At 41.8% G+C, this 25,286-nt stretch overlaps 1 protein-coding gene across 2 annotated transcripts in view; it reads right to left on the bottom strand.

Moving 5' to 3' along the window:
- CRTAC1 (cartilage acidic protein 1) overlaps positions 1 to 25,286 on the bottom strand; it is a 186,031-nt gene that overhangs the window by 69,048 nt on the left and 91,697 nt on the right. For both annotated transcript variants that reach the window (XM_043984830.1, XM_043984828.1), the window contains exon 3: positions 3,005 to 3,201. In XM_043984830.1, coding sequence (XP_043840765.1) covers positions 3,005 to 3,201 — 197 coding nt within the window. The remainder of the gene's footprint in view (positions 1 to 3,004; positions 3,202 to 25,286) is intronic.

Here is a 25,286-nt window from a genome sequence, read left to right as displayed (position 1 = left end):
CTGGATAATCATGCCCTGATATTTGTGTGGGGATAATTACAGTCGCACAGGCCTGAGTTGGTGGCAAGATGAGATGAAAACCCATAAAATACAGCTCGGGTGCTGGGGCTCATTGTTTCCTGGCTTCTCGAGGCTGGCAGCTGGCCAAGAAGCAGCACCCTCTCCTTGCCTGCCCCCGGCCCTGGCCCTGGCCCCGAGCCCCATCTCACGTCCTACTCTCCCCAGGTTCTATCCACAGGGAGCAGGGAGCCACCTGGGGCTGGATCTCTGGGTATCAGTGAGTCTGGGACCATCAAAGACTCAGTTTTTCCAGCTTCCCCTTGCTCAAGTTCCCTTAGCAATAAAGGAGATCCAGGTGTGCCTTTCTCACCAGAGGGCTGTCTCCTAGAGGTCCTGCCAGTGAGTAGTCCATGGGTGCTTGGGGGTAGAGGGGGCACAAACCAGATCACTATATTTGTCTATACCTAAGCACTTGTGCCCTTTCCTGCCCTTTTCTCCTCTTCCCCTCACCTCATTTTCATCTCACTCATTCAAATCATTTTTTCACTGAGGCTTCAGAATCCTAGATTCAGATCACAGAGTTGTGGCAAGGAACAAATAAGCTCAGATGTGAAAAACAGCTTTGGAAACTGTCAAGCCCCACACCTTGAAACTTAACATTTGCATAGAAACCTCACAGTTCTCAAGGCAACTTGACCTACAACAGCCCTGGGAAGTAAGTAGGGGCAGGTATTGTCCTCATTTTCACAGATGAAGAAGTCGGGGCCTGGAGATGGTGAGTGACACCCCAAACGGCACACAGCTAGTGTATGTCGGTGAGGCATCGTGGGACAGAGGGAAGGCTTTGGACTCAGGGGACTTGAGTTTAAAGCCTGTCGTCTCAATCTCAATGTCCTCATCTGCATATATTATTAATATACTTATATTAATATATTAAAACTTGCTATAGCTGCTGAGTCATTTTTTTCAGTTGTGTTCAACTCTTCATGACTCCATTTGGGGTTTTCTTGGCAGAGATCCTGGAGTGGTTTGCTATTTCCTTCTCCAGCTCATTTTTACAGATGAGGAAACTGAGGCAAATAGGGTTAACCCAGGGTCACACAGCTAGTAAGTTTCTGAGGCTGGATTTGAACTCAGGAAGATGAGTCTTTGTTTTCTTGACTCCAGGCCTGGTGCTTTATCCACTGTGCCACCTAGCTGTTCTAAAACCTACTATTGCTATTTATATATTAAAGCACTTACTACCTATGTGACCTTGGGCTACTCCCTGAACCTTTTCCTGTTCTTCATCTATAAAATCAGGGGAAGTAAAGTAGATCAGTGGTGTCAAATTCAAACAGAAACAGATTTTGGCAAGCTGCATACTGTCTTAGAAAATCACAAATTAATATTATCTATGTTTTATTGTATAATTGTTTATTGTGTTAAATATTTCCCAATCACATTTTTAGATCTTTCCTTCCTTCCTTTCTCTCCTCTTCTTCCTTCCTTCTCTTTCTCTTTCTTTCTTTCTTTCTTTCTTTCTTTCTTTCTTTCTTTCTTTCTTTCTCTCTCTCTCTCTCTCTCTTCCTTCCTTCCTTCCTTCCTTTCTTCTTCTCCTCCTCCTTCTTCTTCTCTCTCTCTACCTATCTATCCATTTCTCTTTCTTACATTTTGAGTTCCCAATTCTCTCCATCCTCCCTCCCCCATTGAGAAGGCAAGCAATAAGATATCAATGATCCATGTGAAGTCATCTCTGATTATATTTCAATCTGTGTACTCCATAGTGTTCAGGGCTGTAATTAGCCTGTGAGGCCATGAGTTTGACATTTTTAAATTCAATGACCTCTAAATTCCCTTCTGAATCTAAAGCTATGATTCCACAAACAGAGGTCTTTTGACTCCAAATGTCAAAATATTTGTTGAATTGTATTATAGTTTGGTGGGCCAGTTAGGTGTCACAGTGTTCCCAGCCTGGAGTCAGGAAGACCTGAGTTCAAATCTGGCATCTGACACTTAACTAGTTGTGTGACCTTGAGCAAGTCACTTAACTCTGTTTACCCCAATTTCCTCATCTATAAAATAAGCTGTAGAAGGAAATGGCAAAACATGCCTGCACCTTGGTCAAGGAAAACCCAAATGGGATCACAAGGAGTTGGACACGACTGAAATGACTCAAGAACAAGTTAGGGTTCAGCACTACCTGTCCCTGCTTCACTAACACATTACTACCACTATTCTTCTTCTCTCCTGCCCACAGAGGCTGGGGTGGGTCTAGGACAGATTTTGTGTGGGGTTTTTTTGTTTTTGATTTTGCTCTAGACCTGTTATTTCATCTGTGTGTGGAAAATTCCTTTCAACCACATAGACTGACAACTTCTACAACTTCTAATTTTGAAGAGTCGAGAGGGTAAGTGACTTGGCTAGGATCACACAGCCAGTATATGTCAGAAGGACTGGAAACCAGGTCTTCCTGAACCCAAGGCTGGCCTTCCATCTGGACAAGTTAGAGATTTTAATCAGGACAGACTCTAAAAGAATCTAAAGAGGCATCCCAGAAAGTCCAACCCTCTTGTGGCTGGCAGTGGTTGGAAGATCAACACATCCAATCTGAGGATTCTATAGCATGTGCTCAGAATGTGCTGTCCTCATTTCAGCATGGGGAGGGTTGGGAGTTAACAGCCTCTGAAGGTTTGAGGAGAAGACCTGTATCTGCACCTTGGAATCATGGGACCCTGTAAAGTCCATTTCCTTGTGAGATGCTCTGAGAACCCTGATCCAGTTCAGCAATTTGTGGGCTGGAGATGGCTCTCACCTTCGCTTATGACTCCCCTGTACTGGGTCTATTGCTCTAAAAGGTAAGGTCTCTATAGGCCTCCCTCACCCCAAGAGTTCCTTAATGAGGAAATCCAAGGACTATAGGGGAAGATACCAGGGAGACCTCTTTGAGAAGACATCTTTAGGAGAGCCAAAAGCAAGTGTTGGAGAGAGAAGAGGACAGAAGGGAAGTAGCCAGGCTCCCTACCTGAGAAGGCATTGTTGGTGTTAAGGAAGTAGATTTCCTCTCGGCCATCCCCGTCAATGTCACAGGCAGTGACCCCAATGGCATTCCCCTGCCGGTCCCGGAGTGCATAGTAGGGAGAGCTTCTCTCATCCACTGCAATGTTTACCAGGCGCTGTTGGACTGCGTCATACTTCAGAACCAGGTTGGGGCCATTATACCTGAGGGAGAAGAGAAGGACAAGGAAGCAACATCTCTTTTCACACACTCTCAAATGGACCTTGTCTTCCCTGAACAGCTTGCAAAAATCTTTACTCCAAAAGAATTACATCAACCAATGCAAAGTGAAGTGAGCAGAACCAGGAGAATGTTGTACACAGTAGCAGCAATATTCTGTGATGAAGAACTGTGAATGACAGCTATTCTTAGCAATACAATGATCTAAGAATCCCAAAGGAATCATGAAAAATGCTATCCACCTTCAGAGAAAGAATTGATATTGTCTGAATACAGACTGAAGTGTACTATTTCTCTCTCTCTCTGCTCCTTCCCTCCCTCTTTCCTTCTCTACTTTCTTCCCTCCTTTCTCTTTCTTTCTCCTTCTTCCTTCCTTCCTTCCTTCCTTCCTTCCTTCCTTCCTTCCTTCCTTCCTTCCTTCCTTCCTTCCTTCCTTCCTTCCTTCCTTCCTTCCTTCCTTCCTTTCTTTCTTTCTTTCTTTCTTTCTTTCTTTCTTTCTTTCTTTCTTTCTTTCTTTCTTTCTTTCTTTCTTTCCTTCCTTCCTTCCTTCCTTCCTTCCTTCCTTCCTTCCTTCCTTCCTTCCTCCCCCCCTCTCTTTTCCTTCTTCTACAAAATGACTAATATGGAAATGTTTTACATAATTGCACCTGTATGGTCTGTATCAGATTGCTTACCATCTGGGGGTTGGGGGGGAAGGGATAGAATTTGGAACTTAAAACTTAAAAAAAAACCCAAATGTTAAAAAAATGTTGTAACATATAACTGGGGGAAAATAGAATATTTTTAAAAGGAAAAAATTATCTAAATAGAGATTCCAAGGTAGTCTGACCCTACAAGGTGGGTGTCTCATGGTAGCCTGAGTAACTGCCAAGCATTCCATGATTAAACTCCAAAGTTTGGCCACTAATAAATGAGAGTCTGGTCTTTACTCTCCTGGTTGTTTGACTGCCTGCATAGCATCCAAGGTAAAGCGTAGGACAGGAGAAGGCCTTGCTTGGCCCTAGGCCTTCCTGAGTGAAGAAGTATGAGGGCAATATAAGTCATTTTGACTGGGGTTAGATACTTAGAACCTGACAAGACACTTCCCACATTTAAATCACACATTTGACATTAGCATCTCAGGCTAGAGAGTGTGAATAAATTTAACTAGATTAGGTCAACCCACTGGATTTCTTTGACCTATTTCATTTGTCTAAGACATACCAAAGCATGGGTTTGATCTCCCAATCTTAGCCGTTATCATACCTTAGTGGTTAGCAAGGAAGAAAGGAAGAAAAGAAAAAAGCATTTACCAGGTATCTACTATGGGCCAGGAACTGTGCTAAGCACTGCAAATATTATCTTATTTGATCATCAGAATGACCCTGGGAGGTGGGTACTATTATTATTCCTATTTGACATATGAAGAAATTGAGAGGTTAAGTGATTTGCCCAGGTGTCATATAGCTAGCAAGTGTCTGATGCCTGATTTGAACTCAGGTCTTCTTGACTCTGGGCTCCATCCACCTCTATTTGGCTGCTTTTGTAAGCCGATAATAATTGTTTAGTCATTTTCAGTCATGTCCAACTCTTTATGACGTCATTTGGGGTTTTCTTAGCAAAGATACTGGAGTGGTTTTGTCATTTCCTTTTCCAGTTCACTTCACAGATGAGGAAACTGAGGAAAACAAGGATAAATGTGGTTTGAACCCAGAAGACGAGTTTTTCTGACTCCAGGCGATCTACTAGCTGCATCATCATCATTGCTAACATTTAAAGAGCATGTATTACGTTCCAGGAACTGTGCTAAGTGCTTTGCAATTATCTCATTTGATCCTCACAATAACTCTGGGCAGTAAGTGCTGTCATTATTCCCATTTTACAGATGGGGAACTGAGGTAAACAGGGGATAAGTGACTTGCCCAGAGTCACATAGCTAGTAAGTGTCAGAGGCTGGATTTGAACTCAGGTGTTTCTGACCCCTGCCTCTGTTAGATAAGTAAGTAGCTTGGCCAAGGTCACAAAGCTAAGTTAATGGTACAGTAAGGAATAGCAAGTTTTTCCAATTCCCAGTTCAGTGCCCTTTCCATTACAACAGTGCCTGGAACATAGTAGGCACTTAATATACAACAACAACAACAACAATTATTTATTAAATACTTACTATGTTCTAGGCACTGTGCTAAGTGCTGGGAATATATAAAGACCTGCAAAAAAGAAAGTCCTTGCCCTCAAGGAGCTTATAGTCTAATGGTAAGACAATGCATATAAGGGAGCTGAGAAGCAGTGCGTGTGTGTCCAGAGAGTCAGCAATAGAGGGAGAGGAGCAAAGGAGCAAGCGTGGCTGGTGTTGGCACTTCCTCAATATGGAAGTTCCAGGAGGAATCACCAATGGGAAGAGATGCTAGCTTAATTAACCTTACTCTGCTCCTCTCCACTTGATTCACATTTCATTAATCCTTGGAGTTCTCTGAGTCAAGTAGGTTCAGGTCCCCCAATTATTAAGATGCCCCATTTTCTATCTCACCTGGAAAATCTGAGGTCCAAAAAGAGACAGTAATTTGCTGAAGGTCACCCAAAGAGGAATGGAGCAAGGTAAAGGAGGGAATTCTGGGATCCTGCCTTCTGGTGCACAGCATCAGACTCTTTTGAACTTTCCAGAGGAATCTAGCCAAACCCCAGGTAGGTTTAATCCCTTACGCTCCCTTTCCTTTGTTTTTAACCTGCTTGTGTAACTTAAGGGAGATTCCAACTGCCTGTTTCTGATGAGTCCCCTTCTGAGAACACTTGGGGCCAGCTGACTGAAGTCTCCGAGGTCTCTGAAAGAAGCCGCTTTCTTCTTTTCCGAAAATGAAGCCAATTTGACCCTCTTCATAGTTATCTGAGATTTGGAGCCAGTGAAGTTGGAGGATTTTTAGAAAACTGGCCAGGTGCCTCCTGGCACCTACAGTGCATGAAAGGGGAGAAAGAAAACTTATTATAGACTGAGTCAGCAGCATGGGTGATGGAAGGGAGTTTGTCAGACACCTTAACAAAGAGTGTCTGAATTCTGTGTGTCAGGGGAGGCTACATGACCTATGAGAGGTGCCTCAGACAGAGAGACAGAACAGTGAGGTCCCAATGCTAGCTCTGTCAGCACTTGGCCAGCTAGCCTCAGGTATGAAGAAATGCTTAATCTGAGTGAAATATGATTTCCTTAAGCCTACTAGGAAAAGAACCTTGAGTACCTGATGACCAGTCTTATTCTCCATCCCGACACTATATCTTGCCTCCAAAAGCCATTATCTTACAATGATGATGATAACAACAACAACAATCATAGACTTTAACCTTTCTCAGCCCAACTCCTTGAAAAAAACCTCCACTTAATTGCCTCTTACTCTCTTTTAAAACCTCTGCAATCTGCTTTCTGACCTCATCATTCAATTAAAATTACTCTCTCTATAGTAGTTGCCAATGATCTCTTATTTGCCAAATGGAATGTTTTTCTCAGTCCTCATCCTCTGTTGCCCTTTCTGTAGCACTGGACACAGTGGACCATCCTCTCCTCCTACCTGCCTGCTCCTTCTCGGTCTCTTTTGTTGACTCATCATACATATCTTACCTTCTAACTGTGAATGTCTCCCATCTATTCTTTCATTTGGGGACCCTTATCAGCTCCCATGGTTTGGATCATCATCTGTATAAGATGACTCACAGATCTATATTTCCAGCCCTAGTCTCCAGCAGCTCATCCCCCATCATGAAGATGCTTATGATTTTAGCATCCACTCCTCTTCCTCAATACTCTTTCTCTTCTTTGTGACTAAGGCATAGTGAGTCTAGGAGGCATTGATTTCTAAGAGAGTAAGTTCACCATTTGTACATGGTTGCTAACAATTTCATCTGTCTAGGGCAGAGTTTCTTAATTGGAGTGAATGAACTTATATAGTATATCTATATATCTAAACATATATACATAAATGTATATAGCTAGACAAATACATATGTACATGTATATATCATTGTATACATAGATATACAAAGATATATGGGTAGAAAGATAATTATTTCAATATAATTGATTTCCTAGGTATTTCATTTTATGCAGTTAAAAACATTATTCTGAGAAAGGGTGGATAGACTTCACTAGACTGCCAAAGGGGCCCATGACTCCTTTCCCCCCGCCAAAAAAGCTAAAAACCCTTAGTCTAGGACAAAACCAAATGTGCCTCAATACTCCGAGATTTTGACCTATGCTAATTTTCTCCAAATCTTTTCCCCAGACCCATACTCTTGTATTTTACAGCATCATTGGTAGGATCACTGAATTGGGGACTGGAATGAATCTTAGAGATCTTCTTGTCTAACATTTTCATTTTTAAAGATGAAGAAACTGAAGCCCAGAGAAGTTAGGAGATTTATCATTTCCTTCGAGAAATGAACAGATCCTTGACTTAAGGCGACAACCACACAATGATAAGCTTTAGAAGCAGAAAGGATTTTAGAAGTCATCTAATCCAGTCATCTCATTTTTATAGATGGGGAAACTGAGGCCTGGAGAAGTTAAGTGAGTTATCCAAGGTCACACATGGGAACCATTATTCCAAGATCATAGGATTTAGAGCTGGAAGGGACCACAGGGATGATTTAATTTTTATAAATGAGGTAACAGAGGTCTAGACTTTAGTAACTTATTGAAGGTTATGTATAAGAGGTAGGATTTGAACCCAGGTCACATATGACTCCAAATCCATTGCCTTCTGCAACACAATGATGCTATGTTTTGTTGTTGTTGAATTTTTGAGGGGAGGCTATTGGGGTTGTCACTTGTCGAGGGTTACACAGCTAGTAAGTGTCTGAGACTGGATTTGAATACAGGTCCTCCTGACTCCAGGGCCAGTGCTCTATCTACTGTACCACCTGGCTGCCCCTTCAAAGACACTTTGCTAATCAGAACCCAGATTACCTATCCTTCTTGTAGTTGTCTAGAATGTTTCATACCAGTCTTAGCTTTTCTTGGTTTCTGATTGATAGATTAAAAAATATAACCACACTCTTAGCCAGTTGGTAGGACACCACCCCCATTTCATTGATGCCTAATACTTTTCCCATCAACAATTCAGTGGCCCATCTCTTCTTTTACCATATTCCTGTTCCCTCAAAATTCCTGTTGCACTCAAAAACATGCCTGCCTCAACCAAATGATAGACAACACTCCACTACCTTCAGCACCCAAAATTTTCTATTACCTCTCCAAGTTGACATAACTGTCAAATTAATATTTCTCCTAAAATGATAACTTCCAAAACACAAATCTGACAATGATACCCTCTCCCCTCCTCACTCAAAAATCCTTAATGGTTGCATATTGTCTCTAGGTCAAAACACACAATTCTCAACCCCTCACGCTTACCTGTCCAGTCTTATTTCATGTTACCTCCCTTTACACATGTTCTGTTTCAGTCAAACTGGCCTGCTAGCTTTTCCTCCAGCTTGGGCTTGGACATTTAAGTCCATCCTTTGCACAAGTGACCCTTGACATCCAGAAAGCACCCAGAAAGAAGCATTCAGAAAGGAGCACACAGAAAGGAGCATCCAGAAAGGAGCATTTGGAAAGAAGCAGCTAGAAAGAAGAACCCGGAAAGAAGCAACTGGAAAGAAGACTTCTACCCCACAGAATCCCTGCATCCCTTCAAAGCAAAGCTCAGCTACTTCGCCTTCCACAAGGCCTTTCCTGATCCTCTGCCCTTGCTCCCTTCCTCTTTAGCACTCCTTCCTCTTGAAATGACCTGGTATGACTTTTCATTTATTTACTTGCATACAGGTGGTATTCCCTACTCCCCTCCCCCACTCATCAGAATGTGACCTCCTTGAGGGCAGTGGACTTTTTCATATTTTTGTCTTTGTGTCTTCCACACCAAGCCCAGGGCCTTCCACATAGGAGATCTCAAAGGGTGGGGAGCATCAATTGTTCAATAACAATGAGTATGGCAACAACTCCACCAGGGATATACTGAGAGTTAATTAAATAAACGTAGTATAGTTAGTGGAAGGACCACTGGATTTGGAATCAATTCACCCAGGGGTGATCCTGGTGCTCTCTCTTACTTAAGAATTGGAGCGCTCTGGGCTTCAGTTTCCTTACTTTTGAAATAAGGGGGTTGGATTAGATGATGGTCATGAAGTCCCTCTCTGGCCAGCCCTAACCATCTGTGGTCCTGCGGAATAGGGAAGAATGTGCCAGCAGATACTTCCCCCATATGAGCCTGGGTAGGTGATAGGTATAAGTGTTTGTCAGAATTGACCACAGAGGATCATGCATGCTCACCCTATTCCTAGCCTCAACCATCTATCTCTAGGAGAAAAATACAAACTATTCAGCTTGGCAACCAAAAGCCTTTCAAATTGTGGCTCCCGCCTCACCTTGCACTCTATTCGCTGTGCCACTGAGCTGCCCTTAGAATTCCCAGCTTACTTCCAGACTCAAGTTCATGTGTTATCTCCCAGGAGAAGCTTTTCCTTAGTAGTATTCCAGCAGCTCAGATGATCATGTAAATATTAACCTGTTTACACGGGAGGCAGCATAGAACAATGGGAAGACTACTTGCTTTAGATTCAGAAGACCTAGGTTCAAATCCTGGCTCTTTCATTTAACTGCTTATGTGAGTTTGGGCAAGTCACTTAACCTCCTTAGGTCATTCTTCATGATGTATAAAACAAGGAGGGCTGGACTATATGACCTCTAAAGTCCCTTCCAGTTCTAGATCTGTGCTTCTCTGATAATCCTCTGTTGCATATCCCAGTAGAATGTAAGCATCTTGAGGACAGGGAGACTCTTTTTTTTCTTTTTGTCTTTGCATCCTCGGCACTTAGCATAGTGCATTATTTTACTTTATGTTATTATCTTCGTTTTGCATTTGGGGAAACTGAGGCTCAGGGACATGAAGTGAGGTGTCTTTGGTCACAGAGTGCCACAGATGGATTCAAAACCAAGTCTCTCCTGACTCAAATTCTCCCTCTCCCTCTACAGTACCATATGAAAGTATACAGGTTCCATGATAATTAGGGCATATCTGAAGTCACTATTGTGTTGGTCTTTAATCTGTATGTACTTATTATATATGTACCAGACTCTCCCATTAGAATGTAAGCTACTTTAAAGTAAATATTATTTCATTCTTTGTGTTTGTGTCCCCAGAGCCTAACACAGTGCCTAGCATGGAGCAGCTGCTTAATAAATGCTCATTGATTCTTGGTCAATTAGAGGGATCCAATAGAAAATAAGATAGATTTCAGGTTAAAAAAGAAGGAAACACTTAATAAGTGCTTACTGGATTGAATTGGATATTTAGAGCAGCCAAATGAGTTTATTAGAGGACAAAGGGCACCCTCATGGACCAAAGAGAACTCAGTATTCTTTGAAGGTATTTGTTGCCAGCTTTGGAATCTCGAAGCCTTGTGATCTTTCTCTAATGTTTGTCATAGCACCTTCTACTTGCCAAGTGTTTATAGTCACTCTCACTGTTGTTTACAATAGCTTCGCTCAACATCATTCTCCCTGTTTCACAGATGAACAAACCAAGGCACAGGGGAAGGGGACTTATTGAAGGTCACAAGATAAGTCACAGGATGGCAGAGCCATGAGTAGTCTGAACCATCAATCGATAGTTCGTTCAGCCTGCTGGTTCCTCCATTTTTATTTATTCCCTCTTTTGAAATTCAACAGAGGAACATAAAGGTGAACAGGAACAGAGCTGGGGTGGGGGGAGGCACTCCAGTAGGTAGATGGTATACTGGTTGTAGATGAAAGGGGCCAAAGCATTAACTTATGCTATGGGGGACCTTTTTTTTCCCCCCATCAAAGGCCCCCTACACAGAGAGAAAAAAATCAAGCTGGTAAAAAGCAAAATCGAAAAATTAGTGAGAAATAGAAAATGCTTTACTCATTTGCTTTTTCAATTAAGAAGAGGGAGTTCAAAACTCTATTCAACAAATACAAGTAAATAATGTACTTCAGTTCTATGTTATTTCTAGTGAAGGGAGAAGGGGGGTGGGAAGGAGAGAGAGAAGAGAAAATAGAAGAGGGGAAGAGAAAAACATTAAAAAGGACATTGAAAGGCAACCTGGTATAGGACCGGCAACCTGGTATAGCGGAAAGAACAAGGGATCTGGAGTCAGAGGGTCTGGGGTTAATCTTGGCTACTCTGATACTGCTTAGCTGTGTGACCTTGAGCAAGGAACTTAATCTTTCTGGGCCTCAGTTGCCTCTTCTATAAAATGAGGAAGCAGAACTATCAGGGATCTTAGCCTGAGGTCCCTGAACTTGTTTTTTTTAAAAGAATTTGAAGACTTTATTTCAATGGAATTGGTTTTTGTTGTAATTTGTTTCCCTTATAATTTTAATATAATTGGTTTCCTTTTGTAAACCTTTGTGTCTTGTTTGATGCATTTAAAAACATTATTTTGAGAAAGGGCCCATGGATTTCATGCGATTCACTGCCAAAGGGTTAGAGAAAGAATAAGAAAGGGGTCCTAGACACAAAGACATGAAGAATCCCTGGATTAGAGGATTGGATGATCTCTCCTTTCTAATTCTAATTTCATGATTTTGTGACACACAAAAGAAGACAAAGTACAGACATAAGAAAAGAATGACTGAGAATCATTTGGAGGAAGAAACAATGAAACCTACAAAACTGGGAAAAGACACACATGTGGGGAGAGAGATGCAGAGAAAGATACATGCATAGAGATTCTCTGACAGATTCCCCACTGGCCTACAAAGTAAGTTTAATGGTAAATTAAAAAGAAACCTCTCACTCAAAGTCTACTTCATTTTAGGATCTAATTTTCTCTTTGCTACATTCTGCTGGTAATTTCTTGGAACTTCACAACAACCCAGTAGGGAAGATAATACAATTTTCATTTTATAGATGGGGAGACTTGCCTAGGATCATGTGGCTGATAAGGACTGGGATTTGAACTTGGGTCTTTCTGATTCGAGGTCCAGTGTCTGTCTTCTAGACTAGACCAGACAGTATAAAATATTTGGGAGTCTACCTGCCAAGGCAAACCCAGGGACTATATTAACACAATTAGACTAGACCAGACTATCCACTGGTAGAGTTCAGAGTTGTCATTTGAGTGTTAAATAAAGCATGCACCTTGTAGTTGGGACAATGTGAAATGTAACACCTACTGCCTTTTGGTAACAATATATCCTAATTGTAGGAAGATAATTGAAGGGGAGAAAACCTAGAGCTTCTGGTGCTGCAACTGTGAGTTTAAAGTTATAAAGGCAAATGTTATATTCTTACCTGGGAAGAAGTGTAAATCTACAGACCTACTAAGTATTATTATTCAGGTACAACTATTAGTGCTACTAGATGTAGTGAGCTGCTGTTAGTGAAGGAACTCTTTGGAAGAAAAGAAAATACTCTCTGGAATGGTGATGGAATGTCCATGTTGATGAAGGAGAGGTTCAGGATGTTCTTTTTTCCTCTTCCTTTTCCTTTTTGCACCCCCCCCCCTGCAAGAGCCAGCCACTCTCCATTATTATAAAAAACCAATTCAGTATCTGTTGGTACATAGTGCTCTGCTGATCACAGTAGAGTGATTTACACAAACTGGGTCCCTCCCCTCTAGGGGCTTACAATTTAAATCTGACAACACTGTTGCAATTGAACACAGAGGAAGGAAACATAAAGAGAATTTAGGAAAAAACACTTGGCAAATACACAGATGGACTGAGTATTTTATAGGATGCTTAGTTGATAATGTATTTGATTCACCCTTCAGCACTATGTTCTATTAGGTGGAGAGGTGCTTCCCTTGCCCCCTCCCCTCCATTGTGCCATTATCTCCAGGAAGCAAGCTTATTCTTATCTCAAGAAAAGAAAATTCTACCCAATGAATCTTTTAAGTGTGTATGTCCAGGGGCCTGACTCTTTTTTTGTGTTACTCTCAGAGCAATGTGTTAGAGCAGCAACTTAGGATCAATCACTGTTCTTCCCAGATACACCCAATGAAACCCACAGAATTTTGGAGTGGATGCCAAATTCCTGGCCCATGCAGAAGGAATGGAGGGTAGGGATGAGGCAGATTCCTTCTGGTGATTAAGAGGAATCAACAAAGTCCTAGGGAAGAACATCAGTAAGAGCATAGAGGGCAAGGTACAAGTTGTGATCCTAGAGTATCCTGAGACCCAGTTGGATCAAGCCAAATGGTATTCATTTGAATACCAAATCTAAAGAGCAAGACAGAAGGCAGGGGTACAATATGCAGCAAGTGACTACAAATCCAGGGAGCCAACTTGGAAGTGTAATATAATCAATGAACTTTTGGTCAATTGTTTCAGTCTCATCCAACTCTTAGTGACCCCATTTGGGGTTTTCTTTTGGTAAAGATACTGAAGTGGTTTGTATTTCCTCCTCCACCTCATTTTACAGTTGAGGAAACTGAGACAAATAAAGTTAAGTGACTTGACAAGGGTCACACAGTAAGTGTCTGAGGCTAGATCCGAACTCAGGAAGATGAGTCTTCCTGACTTCAGCATTCTATCCACTGTGCCACCTAGCTGCCCTGCACAGGACAATAATAGTAATGGATAATAATTATAGACTTCCCTGCACAAGACACAATGGCATACTAACTATACACCTTTCTCTTTTGCACTGCTGTAAGTTATGGGACAAAATTGTGGGAAGGTGACTCTGGGTGCTGTCCACTTCTGTCCAAAGAGGGTTTGATTTTCCTTCCCTTGCATAAGCTCCTGTAGAACCTTCCCTACAGAGGTCTAAATGAGCCTCATTTCCAACCTGCAGGTCAGAAAGCTGAGCAGATGAATCCTTACTGTTTGCATATGCTCACTCCTTTGGGATTGTGTGAGCTTTCTTTTTCTTTTGATACAAGTGCTTGGTTTTTTTTTTTTTTTTTTAAGAAAGGAAGGGCCATGAACCATAACACTCTCTTTTACAAGACAGATAAGAAAAGACTAGCAGCAGGCTTTTGAAATTCAATGTATGACATGAGAAAACAGGGGAAATGTATGATGGGAGTCCAGCAGGTACTATCCCTGGGTGAAGAGGGTTGGTGCTTTAAGATAGGGATGGCAGGGAGGGACTCTGAAAGAGTACAGAGTTTCTGGGGAAGAGATATACTAAGTCATAGAGTGTTTGTTCTAGGTGAGAAAAAAGGAATCTTATGGGACAGCACGCAGTATTTAAAAATACATTATGGACTTTTTTCTTCCTTTGTCTATATCCAAAATTTTTAAATGTGAAATAAATAGAACTTTTTTATTACTAGGCAATCAGATTTACTAAATGGTATGGTCAAGCGATGTACTAGGAAGATCTCTAAGAATCAAACCTACTTTTCCTGGGGACTTGAGAGTAGGAAATGGTAATATTGGTGATGAACACAGATGTTGTGATATCCAGGTATGGGCTAATATCACTGCCAGAAACAAGGATGGGAGTAGAAACTGACTGAGTGGCCCTGGCTCTGTCAGATGGCTTCAGTTGCGACATAAGAATGTCCTTTGAATAGAGGCTGTGTCTTATATATCCATTTAAGGAGGGATAACCACTACTGGTTATTAGGCTGGAAAGCAATTTAGAATGTCAGAAATAAAAATAAAATTCCATACCCTTTGACCCAGAGATATCACTGTTAGGTATATGCCCTAAGGAGGTCATCAACAAAAGGAAAGGCTCCACATACACCAAAATATGTATAGCAGCACTATTTGTGATGGAAAAGAACTGAAAACAAAGTAAATGCCCCTCAGTTGGGGTATGGCTAAGCAAACTGTGGCATTTGAATGAAAAAGAATATGATTTTGCTTGTAAGAAATGACAAACATGATAGATACAGAGAAACATGGAAAGATTTATATGAACTGATGCAAAGTGAAGCGAGCAAAGCCAGGAAAACAACATATATACAATGTAAATGGACAGCACAACCACTATAAAGCAATCAAGACTGAAGGTTTTGAAATTATAAAGGCCAAGCTTGGCCTCTAAGAAGAGACAAGAGAAAATACCTCCTTCTTATCCTTTGCAGAGGTAGGGCTCCACTGATTTGGAATTTTGAATATAACATCATGTTTTTTCGATGTATTGTTTGCTCTTTGCGATTTTTCCCCTTCCTCTTTGAAAATATTCTTTGTTAAAAGGGGAGGCTTTCTGGGAGGGGGGAACAGAGGATATATGAAGAAATGTAGGCAATGTAAAAGTAAAAAATATCCATAAAATCTGTTTTTAAAAAGAGCCTAGAAAAAGATTGCCTGTTCTTGTGTAGCCTTTGCAGAAATCTGTTTGTGGAAGGATTCTGACATCAAGGGCCTTTGGAATGCTGGAATGATAAGAATAATTGATATATGTTACAGTTTAAATTTTGCCAAGTACTTTATATACATGATCTCATTTGTGCCTAGCAACAACCTGGTAAGGTAGGGAATGTCAGTTTTGTTTTCACCATTTTGCAGTGAGGCTCAGAGAAGCTGCCTGACATGTTCAGGGACACACAGCTAGGATGTGTCAGAAGCAGGATTTGAACCTATGTCTTACTGACTTTCTGAAGAAGGAAATGGCAAAGCACTACAATATCCTTGCCAAGAAAACTCCAAATGGGGTCTCAGAGTTGGACATGACTGAAAAATGACTGAATAACAACTTACTGACTCTGAGTTCTGCACTTTATCCATGATGCTATTCTTGCATCATTGTTTGGGATACTTTGGAGATTTTCCTGATGTGAAGATGATTCTCTGTCTCCCTTTTGGCATGATGACCCATGAGATGCTGGTGTAATGAGCTGTCAGTCAGTCAGTCAGTCAATTGGCATTTTGGTTTGTTTGTTTTGTGTGTGTGTGTGTGTGTGTGTGTGTGTGTGTGAGGCAATTGGGGTTAAGTGACTTGCCCAGGATCATACAGCTAGTAATTGTTAAGTGTCTGAGGTAGGATTTGAACTCAGGTTCTCCTGAATCCAGGGCCAGTGCTCTATCCACTGTGCCACCTAGCTGTCTCAATTGGCATTTTAAAAGCACTTCATATATGCCAGGCACTGTGCTGCAGAAGAGACAAAAAAAGGCCAAAAAGTCTCTACCCTCAAGGAATTCACATACTAACAGGGCATGCATGCAAATAGTATGTACAAGGAATAGAGTAGATGGAAGGTAATTTCAAAGAAAAAAATCACCAAAAGTTTGGGGAACCAAGGCAGGCCTTCTGTAGAGAGTGAAATTTGACCTGAATCTTGAAGGAAGTCAGAGAAACAAAGAAACAGAGGGGAGAAAGGAGAATATTCCAGACAGGAGGGGTAGCAAGTAGCCCAGTATGGCTGGGTCATAGATTGTATGGAGAAGAATGAAGTGTCAGAAGCTTGGAAATGTAGGAAGGGGCCAGGGGTTGGGAAGAGGCCAAGCAGAAGGGTTTATATTTGATCCTAGCGGGAAATTTCTTGAACAGGGGGGTGGGGGCAACATGGGCAGATGTATGCTTTAGGCAAATCACTTTGGCCGCTGAGTGGATGATGGATTGGAGTGGGCAGAGACCTGAGGCAAGAAGACCAATTAGAAAGCTATTTCAGTCGTCCTGGAGAGAGGTGATGAGGAAGGCCTGAACTAGCGTGGGAACTGTGTGAATGATGAGAAGGGGACATAGACAAGCGATGCTGTGAAGTTAGCAAGATTTGGCAAAGGATTTGATCTATTGAGTGAGGGTGAGGACTAAAGGATGATACCAAGGTTTCAAACCTGGGTGAATTGGACGATGGAGATGCCCTTGACAGTAATAGGAAAGTTTGAAAGATGGGAAGGTTTGGGGGAAAAGATAATGAGTTCTGTTTTAGTCGTGTTGAATTTGAGATGCCTATGGGGCATCCGGTTCAAAATGGCCAAAAGGCAGTTGGTGATAGAAGAATGGGGCTCAGGAAGGAACTAGGGCTAGACAAATAAGTCTGGGAGTTATCTGCATAGAGATAATAATGGAACTCCTGGGAACTGATCAGATCACCCAGTGAGAGAGTATATAGGGAAGACAAGAGGAAATAAGACAGAGACTTGGGGGACACCCATGTTTAGTGGGTATGATCTGGATGAAGATCCTAAAAAAGACTGAGAGGGACTGTAAGTTGGATAGGAGGAGAACCAGGAGAAAGCAACGTCATGAAAACCTGGAGGGGAAAGAGTATCCAGGAAGAAATGGTGAGTGACACTGTCAAATGCTCCATGAGGGCCAGGAGGTTCATGATTGAGAGAAGGCCATTAGATTTGGCAATTAATAGATCATTGGTAACTATAGAAACACCAGTGTTAGTTAAGTGATAAAGTCAGAAGCCAGAATACAGAGGCTTTAGGGTAACTAATAATAATAATAGCTAACATTTAAATGGGCAACTAGGTGGTACAGTGGATAGAGTGGCCGGCTTGGACTCAGGAAGACCTGAGTTCAAATCTGGCCTCAGATGCTAGCTGTTTGACCCTGGGCAAGTCACTTAACCCTGTTTGCTTCAGTTTCCTCATCTGTCAAATGAGCTGGAGGAGGAAATAGGAAACACTCTGGTATCATTGTCAAAAAACTCTAAATTGGCTCATAAAGAATCAGACACAAATGAAACAATTTTAACAACAACAACAATGTGCCAGGCACTGTGTACAGTGCTTTATAATTATTATCTTATTTGATCCTCACAACAACCCTGGAAGGTAGGTGCTATTATTTTCTCTGTTTTATAGATGAAGAAATTGAGGCAAACTTAGGTTAAGCGATTTGCCCAGAATTATACAGCCAGTAAGTATCTTAGGCTGGATTTGAACTCAGATCTTCCTGACTCTAGGCCCAGTACTCTATCCACTGCACTACCTAGCTGTTTTAGAAGAGAGGAAGAAGAGGAAAAGTGGAGAAACCTAGTACAGATGATTTCTTTAAGGAGTTTAGCTGAAAAAAAGCAGAAGGATATAGGACAATTTCTTTTCTTTTGTGGGGCAATGAGGGTTAAGTGACTTGCCCAGGATCACACAGCTAGTAAGTGTCAAGTGTCTGAGGCCGGATTTGAACTCAGGTCCTCCTGAATTCAGGGCCAGTGCTTTATCCACTGCACCACCTAGCTGTCTCCAATATAGGACAATTTCTAACTGTGATGGTAGGATCTAGGGAGTGTTTTTGTTTGTTTGTTTGTTCTTAAGGACGAGGGACACATGGATGTGTTTGTAGGTAGCAGAGAAGTCAGTAAGTAGGAGAGATTGAAGATTAGAGAGTGGGGATAATTATGGGAGCAATTTGCTAGAGAAGGCAGGATGGGTAGATGTAGTGGGGTTGGTCTTGGTGAGGAGAAGGGCAATCTCTTCATCTAATGGAGGATTAAAAGAGATACTGGGAGAAGATATCTGAGTGATTCAAGATGAAAATGAAGGGAAAGGGGAAGCTCTGGGTGAATGACTTCCATTTTTTTCAATGAAGTATGAGACAAGGTTCTCAGCTGGGGGGCGGGGGGAGAGGTTTGAAACAGCCACTACAGAGAGTGGGATAGAAAATTGATTAGGGAGGAGTAGAAGAATTGCCTGGTTGTAATGAGGGTTGAGCTGAGATTAGATAACATAAATTTGTGGCAGACTTAATCAGCTATGTGTCGTGTGCATGCTTTCTTTTGCCTCGGCATCTGTGTGATTTGGTTTTTCTTGGTACCTTCCTGGCAGTTGGGAGTCTTTTACCAACTTTGTTGGTAAGGACTTTCCAAGACATACCATAGGATCATCTACTACATCTCTGAGATGGGAACTGGTGATTCTGCTGGTTGACATTAGGGTGTTATAGACATAAAAATCTTCAGTTGGGTTGTCGGGTGACAGTAGACTAGGTATACTGGGATGGGATAGTTGGGTAGTTCCTGTTACATTCTGCTTTCCTTATTAACAACACATGCCATTATTCTAGATGCCATATACAGTATGTTACCCTACCCAAAGTACTTTATTTTTAAATTTTTTTCCTGACAATGAGGGTTAAGTGACTTGCCCAGGGTCACACAGCTAGTAAGTGTCAAGTGTCTGAGGCTGGATTTGAACTCAGGTCCTCCTGAATCCAGGGCTGGTGCTTTATCCACTGCACCACCTAGCTGCCCCCAAAGTACTTTAAAAAAAAGGATAATCCAACAAATGTGAGACTGGCCCTTGTAGCCCTGAAACAGCACTGTCTAAACATTTGAACCACTTTGCATGCCCCCCTCAATCTGAGATCATTAGGATAAGTCCAAAGGAAAATGGTTGAATAACCTTTTATTCCTGCTTCTATACTTGGAGGAGACAATTTGCTCTTCCTGAAATATTTCTTAGGACATTGGAACAAAAAGGTTTAAAAATGAACAATTCCTTTGGAAGGGGGAGGGGTAACGTTGTCCTCCAGATTATTACCCTAAGTCACCTCAGAGAGATGAACTGGGTCTTCCTCATTTGTAAAAAAGAAAAATGACTTGGTCATGGGCATACCGTAGGTCAGGGCCACAGCCAAGATTAGCCCCTGCCTCCCATTTAACTCTCCCTTCCACATTTCTGCTGCCAGAAAATACAGCTAGCTGACCTTACAGATGGCAGATGATGAGAATGGGAAGCAGAGAAAACCCATGGGGACAAAACCGTTTGAAGCAAGTACCATGACCCTGAGACTCAATCAATCAATCAACCAAGAAGAATTTATTAAGGGCCGGTTGTAAGAGAAAGTTGTTCTACCTCCCACCCCTTCAGGGCCCCATCGCTTTAGGGAGACCTCTTCAACAGTTTCATCTCACTAAGGATGCTCTGAGGTGCTCATTCCTTGAGGTACAAGAACAGGGGTGATCTCTGTCCCCCTATTTCCAGCAACAACTTTTCTTCAGTGGACACAGGGGAAAAAAAGAGCAAAGGAACACTCTCACTACATTTAGCCCACTCCACCTTGTTTTATAGTTAATTTGCATAAACGCATCCATCTGTTGGATATCACCTACCAACACCATAAATTCCTTGAGGGCAGAGGTCTCCTTTGATTAATTTCCACCACCCCAACAGTTACTACACAGGCACTTGGTAAATATTTATTGTAGAAATAGTTAAGCACCCCCAAAAAACCCATGAGCCAAACCAAATTAGACAGCACCCTAGAAAGCAAAGTGTAGCCCACGTTCCTGTTATCGGGTCCTATTGTCAAATGTGTAAGAAAAGAGGAAAAAAAAAATTTTTAACCTAGCAGGAGAAGGTATCTATTTTTACCTAAAGCCTTTTCTTGAAGTCTAGAAGCAATCTGGCATCTAGGACTAGAGGCTTCAAATACAATATTGTGAAAGTGGAGAGAAAACATATGGCACTATAAATTTTCTATATTAATTTTTCTATGGGCTAAGCAGTTAAGTGCAGGCCAAAGCAGAATATGCCAACTGGCACTTTTATGTGAGTCAGTGACATGGATACTACAGTAGAGAGCATGATGGACCTGGAGTCAAGAAGACCTGTGTTAGGACCTGAGTTCAAATCTGACCTCAGACACTTGACACTTAGTAGCTATGTGACCCTGGGCAAGTTACTTAACTCTCATTGCCCTGAAAAAAAAAAAGATGAACTGGGTTAGACGCTTATTAGCTGTGTGACACTGGCTGTCATTCTTTTTTGCAGGGCAATGAGGGTTAAGTGACTTGCCCAGGGTCACACAGCTAGTAAATGTCAAGTGTCTGAGGTCAGATTTGAACTCAGGTACTCCTGAATCCAGGGCTGGTGTTTTATCCACTGTGCCACCTAGCTGCCCCTACACTGGCTGTCATTTAACCTTTTCCCAGACTCAGTTTCCTCATTTGTAGAATGGAGATAATAATAGCACCTACCTCATAGAGTCTCTATGAAGTTCAAATAAGATAATATTCAGAAAACGCTTAGCACAGTGTCTGGCACAAATTTAGTAAATTCATATCTCCCCTAGCCCCAGGGCTGCTGTGAGGATGAAATTGAATAAATAGCTATCTGAGTGTTTAGGCTCATAGGCTCATAGGTCTACAAGGAGAAGAGACATCAGAGACCACTGAATCCAACCGTCGAATTTTACAGATGAGGAAAGTGAGGGCTAGAGAATTTTAGTGACTTGTCCAAGGTCATATGGGTACTTATTTAGGTTCTTGATATTCTGTTACCCAGGCACCTGAGTCCAATACACTGTGTCTGTTGTGATCCACACATCACATGACACATTCTGTGTGAACCAGATGGTTCTAGAACTCTCTTGAGCAACCTTTATTTCCAAGGACCATAGGAATACCCTCCCAGCATCTCTTCTCTGGTTTCTGCCCCTCCTACGGTTAAAGTGAGAGGATAGGGCAACAGGATGGCAAAGCAGGAAGAGAACTGGCTGTAAAATCAGATGACCTGAGTTCAAATCCCCTTATTCTGACACTACTTGTGTGACAGGGGCATATGGGGTGTTCAGGGAGGACCATGGGGTCATCTTCTCACTGGACTGAAGCAGGGCAGGATTCAGCAGGCCCCCAGGTATTTGAGCAACCTTTTTAAAAGGATTGCACTGGGGCAGGTGGTGCAGTGGGTAGAGCTCCGGCCCTGGATTCAGGAGGACCTGAGTTCAAATCTGACCTCAGAAACTTGACACCTACTAGCTATGTGACCTTGGGCAAGTCACTTAACCCTCACTACCCTGAAAAAAAAGGGGACTGCACTGCTCATCTCTTGGTGTGAAGAAGGAACTAGAAAAGGTACCCTAAAAATTGTCTACTTCACTTAGTCTAACCCTGAATTGCCTACCATGGCAGGCAAGGATCCTACCCTGAAGTCAATACGCACAGAAAAAAGATGTACAAAAACTTTTGCAAAGATGATTCTATCACCATTGATACATGGAATGTGTGCACACTTATGGACGACAAGAAATCCAGTGGACCTGAAAGATAAACAGCTCTTGTTTTGAGAGAACTCAGCAGGTATTGCATCCTAATAGCAGCCCTGAGTGAAACAAGGCTGGCAAATTAAGGTCAGCTTACTGAAGTCAGAACTGGATACATATTTGTTCTGGAGTGGCCACTGTGATGGGGAGCGCTATGAATCTGGTGTAGGTTTCACAATCATATCTAATCTAGTCAATAAACCTGTGTGCCTCTCAGAAGGAGTGAATGGCAGGCTCATGACAATGTGATTGCCACTTGCAGGAAAGTGCCACACCACCAACATCAGTCCCACCATGACAAACCCTGATGAGATCAAAGAAAAAAAATTATGAAATCCTGGAGACCCTCATCATCAGTGTGCCAAAAGAGGACAAGCTTGTAATTCTGGGTGACTTTAATACCATAGTTGGCACAGACTATCAGATGTGGCAGGGAGTCCTTGGCAGTAATGGAATCAGAAACAGTAACACTCACTTAACAATTGAAGACTTGTTCATTTCATGACCTTCTCATCACCAACACTGCCTTCCATTTACCTAAATAGAACAAAACTTCATGGATGCACCCTTGCAGCAAACATTGGCATTTAATAGACTCTGATTGTAAAGAGAAGAGACAGACAGGATGTAGACATGGTGTGATACAGAGTGATGGGTGGATCATAGACTTATCCTCTTCAAGCTAAACATTCACATTCAAAAAAAGCAGTGACCCCAGTGAATAACAATGATAAAATACTCAATGCCAGCAGATTACATTTCTTCTCCTCCAGTGAACAGTTTGTTGTTGCCTTGGAGGGAAAGCTGAGCCAACACATGGTTGATAATGGTGAAACAGAAAAGGAGTAGGCAGCTTTTAGATATTTGTATGCAGTGCTGCATTTCCTCATCTGGGCCAGGACACTCACAAACATCAGGATTGGTTTGATGAAAATGATGGGGAAATTCAGAAGCAACTAAATGAAAAATGAGAACTCTATAGGGTTTAACAGCAGGATAGTTTGTCTCTAAAAAAGAAAACAGTTAATTCCATCAAAAGTAAAGTACAAATGAAATTAAAGAGAGATGTAAGATTCTTGGCTCAGTAAGAAGGCAGATGAGATTTAGTTTTATGCTGATAGTAACAATATGAAGCAGTTTTATGATGCCCTGAAGGCTATTTATGGGCCAAAAATGTATGGTGCATGTTAACTACTCAGTGCTGATGGAGCCATACTGATCAGTGAGAAGGACATGATCCTAGAGAGATGGGCTGAACACTTCTCAACAGACTGTCATCAACCAGTACTGAAACCATTGAATATTTATATCAGGTTGAAGTCAATCCCTCTCCAGCCAAACTTCCAACTGAAAAAGAGGTTTTGAATGCCATCAGGCTCTTCTGTGGCAAAGAGGCTGGTGCTGGGTCAAATTGCTCTCTAGAATAGTTGGATCAGTCCACAACTCCACCAGCAATGCATTAGTGTTCCAATTTTCCTACATCTCCAACATTTATCATTTTTCTTTTTTGTGTGTGTCATATTATCCATTCTGACAGGTGTGAGGTGGTAACTTAGGTCCTTTCTCGAACTGAACTGCCAAACATTCAAACTCTACTGCAGAGAGCACAACTCATTTGAATGGCAAATGTACATTTGCCTAAAAGACTATATTTCAGAGTATTCATACAAGGCAGGCTCTCACATGGTCAAGTGAGGCAATATAAGAACACTCTTAAAAACTCTGGTATCAATTGTAAGACATGGGAAACACTGGTATAGGTAGTATGGCACACCCACATTAAAGAAGGCACTGTGCTCTATGAGCAAAGCAGAATTACAGGAGCTCAAAAGAAATGTGAAGTGTGCAAATATAGAAACATCTCCATCCCAAATGTTCGCGTGGACTATTTGTACCTGATCTGTGGTAGAGCCTTTTGAGCTCATATTGGTCTGATCAGCCACGGCTGGACACACTGTACCTTAACTCCAACATCATGATGTCCTTTTGGTCTTTTTAGAGCACAAAGGACCAAATCCAAACAACAACAACAAACGAAAACCTTGTGTGACCTTGACAATCACTCCACCCCCCCCCCACTCCCCTGAGCCTCAGATTTCTCATCATTAACAAGAAGTTGCATGGTTGGCTTCTGAAGTGCCTTCCAACTCCAGATCTATGATTCATCTCTGTGATCTGATCCCCTCAGTCTAATCCCTCAACCACTTATTCTTCCAATTACTCTTTGTATGAGATGGTTTTCAGATACTTCACCATCCAGTATTCCTCTACTGTATATTCTCTAGTTGGTCAAAATGAAGATTTAATCTATCTATGAATGTGACCTCATGGGGAAATACCAAGATGGAAACTGCCTCCATTAACAGAAATTGCAATCCATGTATGACTTAGTAGACAAATACTAGGGAATTGTTTGAGACACATAGAGGTTAGGGTACTTGCCCCAAGATCACACAGCTAGGAAACATCAGAGATGAGAATCAATCGATGAATGTACTAAATGCCTACTATGTGCCAGGCATGGTATTAGGCCCTGTGGATACAAAGACAGAAGTGAAACAATCTTATACACAAAGTAACTTTGATTGGGAGGGATGGCCCTAGATCTTCTTTACTCCGAACCCAGAATTCCCTCCCCTGGGCCAGGCTACCTCTGGTTCATTAATTACCTCCCCCCCCACCCCTTTTAAATGATGTATCCATAATCAAGAACATTTCACTCCATATTCTGACCAAGATGGAGTACAGTCAGGCTATTACACTTCCTGGAATCATGACGCCTTCTTCCAATAGTGCCTGAGATTTTCTTAGTAGCTTCTTTACAATGTTGGCTCATATTGAACTTGTGATCCACTAAACCCCCCAGGTCTCTCTCAATGCTCTCAAGTCAGTCCTCTGTCTTATATTCATATAATTGATTTTTTTGGCAGGGCAATGAGGGTTAAGTGACTTGCCCAGGGTCACACAGCTAGTAACATGTAATTGGATTTTGAACCTGCAAGCTGTAGGACCTTCCATCTGTCCTTGTCAAATTTCATCTGGTTGGTTTCATTTCAGTATCTCAGCCCACTGAGATTCAACTCAATTCAACATTTGTCAAATGCTTCCTATGTGCAAAGCATTGTGTTTTGTGTAGGGGGGATAGGAAGCAACAAAATTACCCAAGTTAGCTACCTCAAGGAGTTTAT

Source organism: Dromiciops gliroides, chromosome 2, assembly GCF_019393635.1.
Source record: "Dromiciops gliroides isolate mDroGli1 chromosome 2, mDroGli1.pri, whole genome shotgun sequence".
In the NCBI taxonomy this organism is placed as follows: Eukaryota; Metazoa; Chordata; class Mammalia; order Microbiotheria; family Microbiotheriidae; genus Dromiciops; species Dromiciops gliroides.
This window is presented reverse-complemented; position numbering and strand designations above follow the sequence as displayed.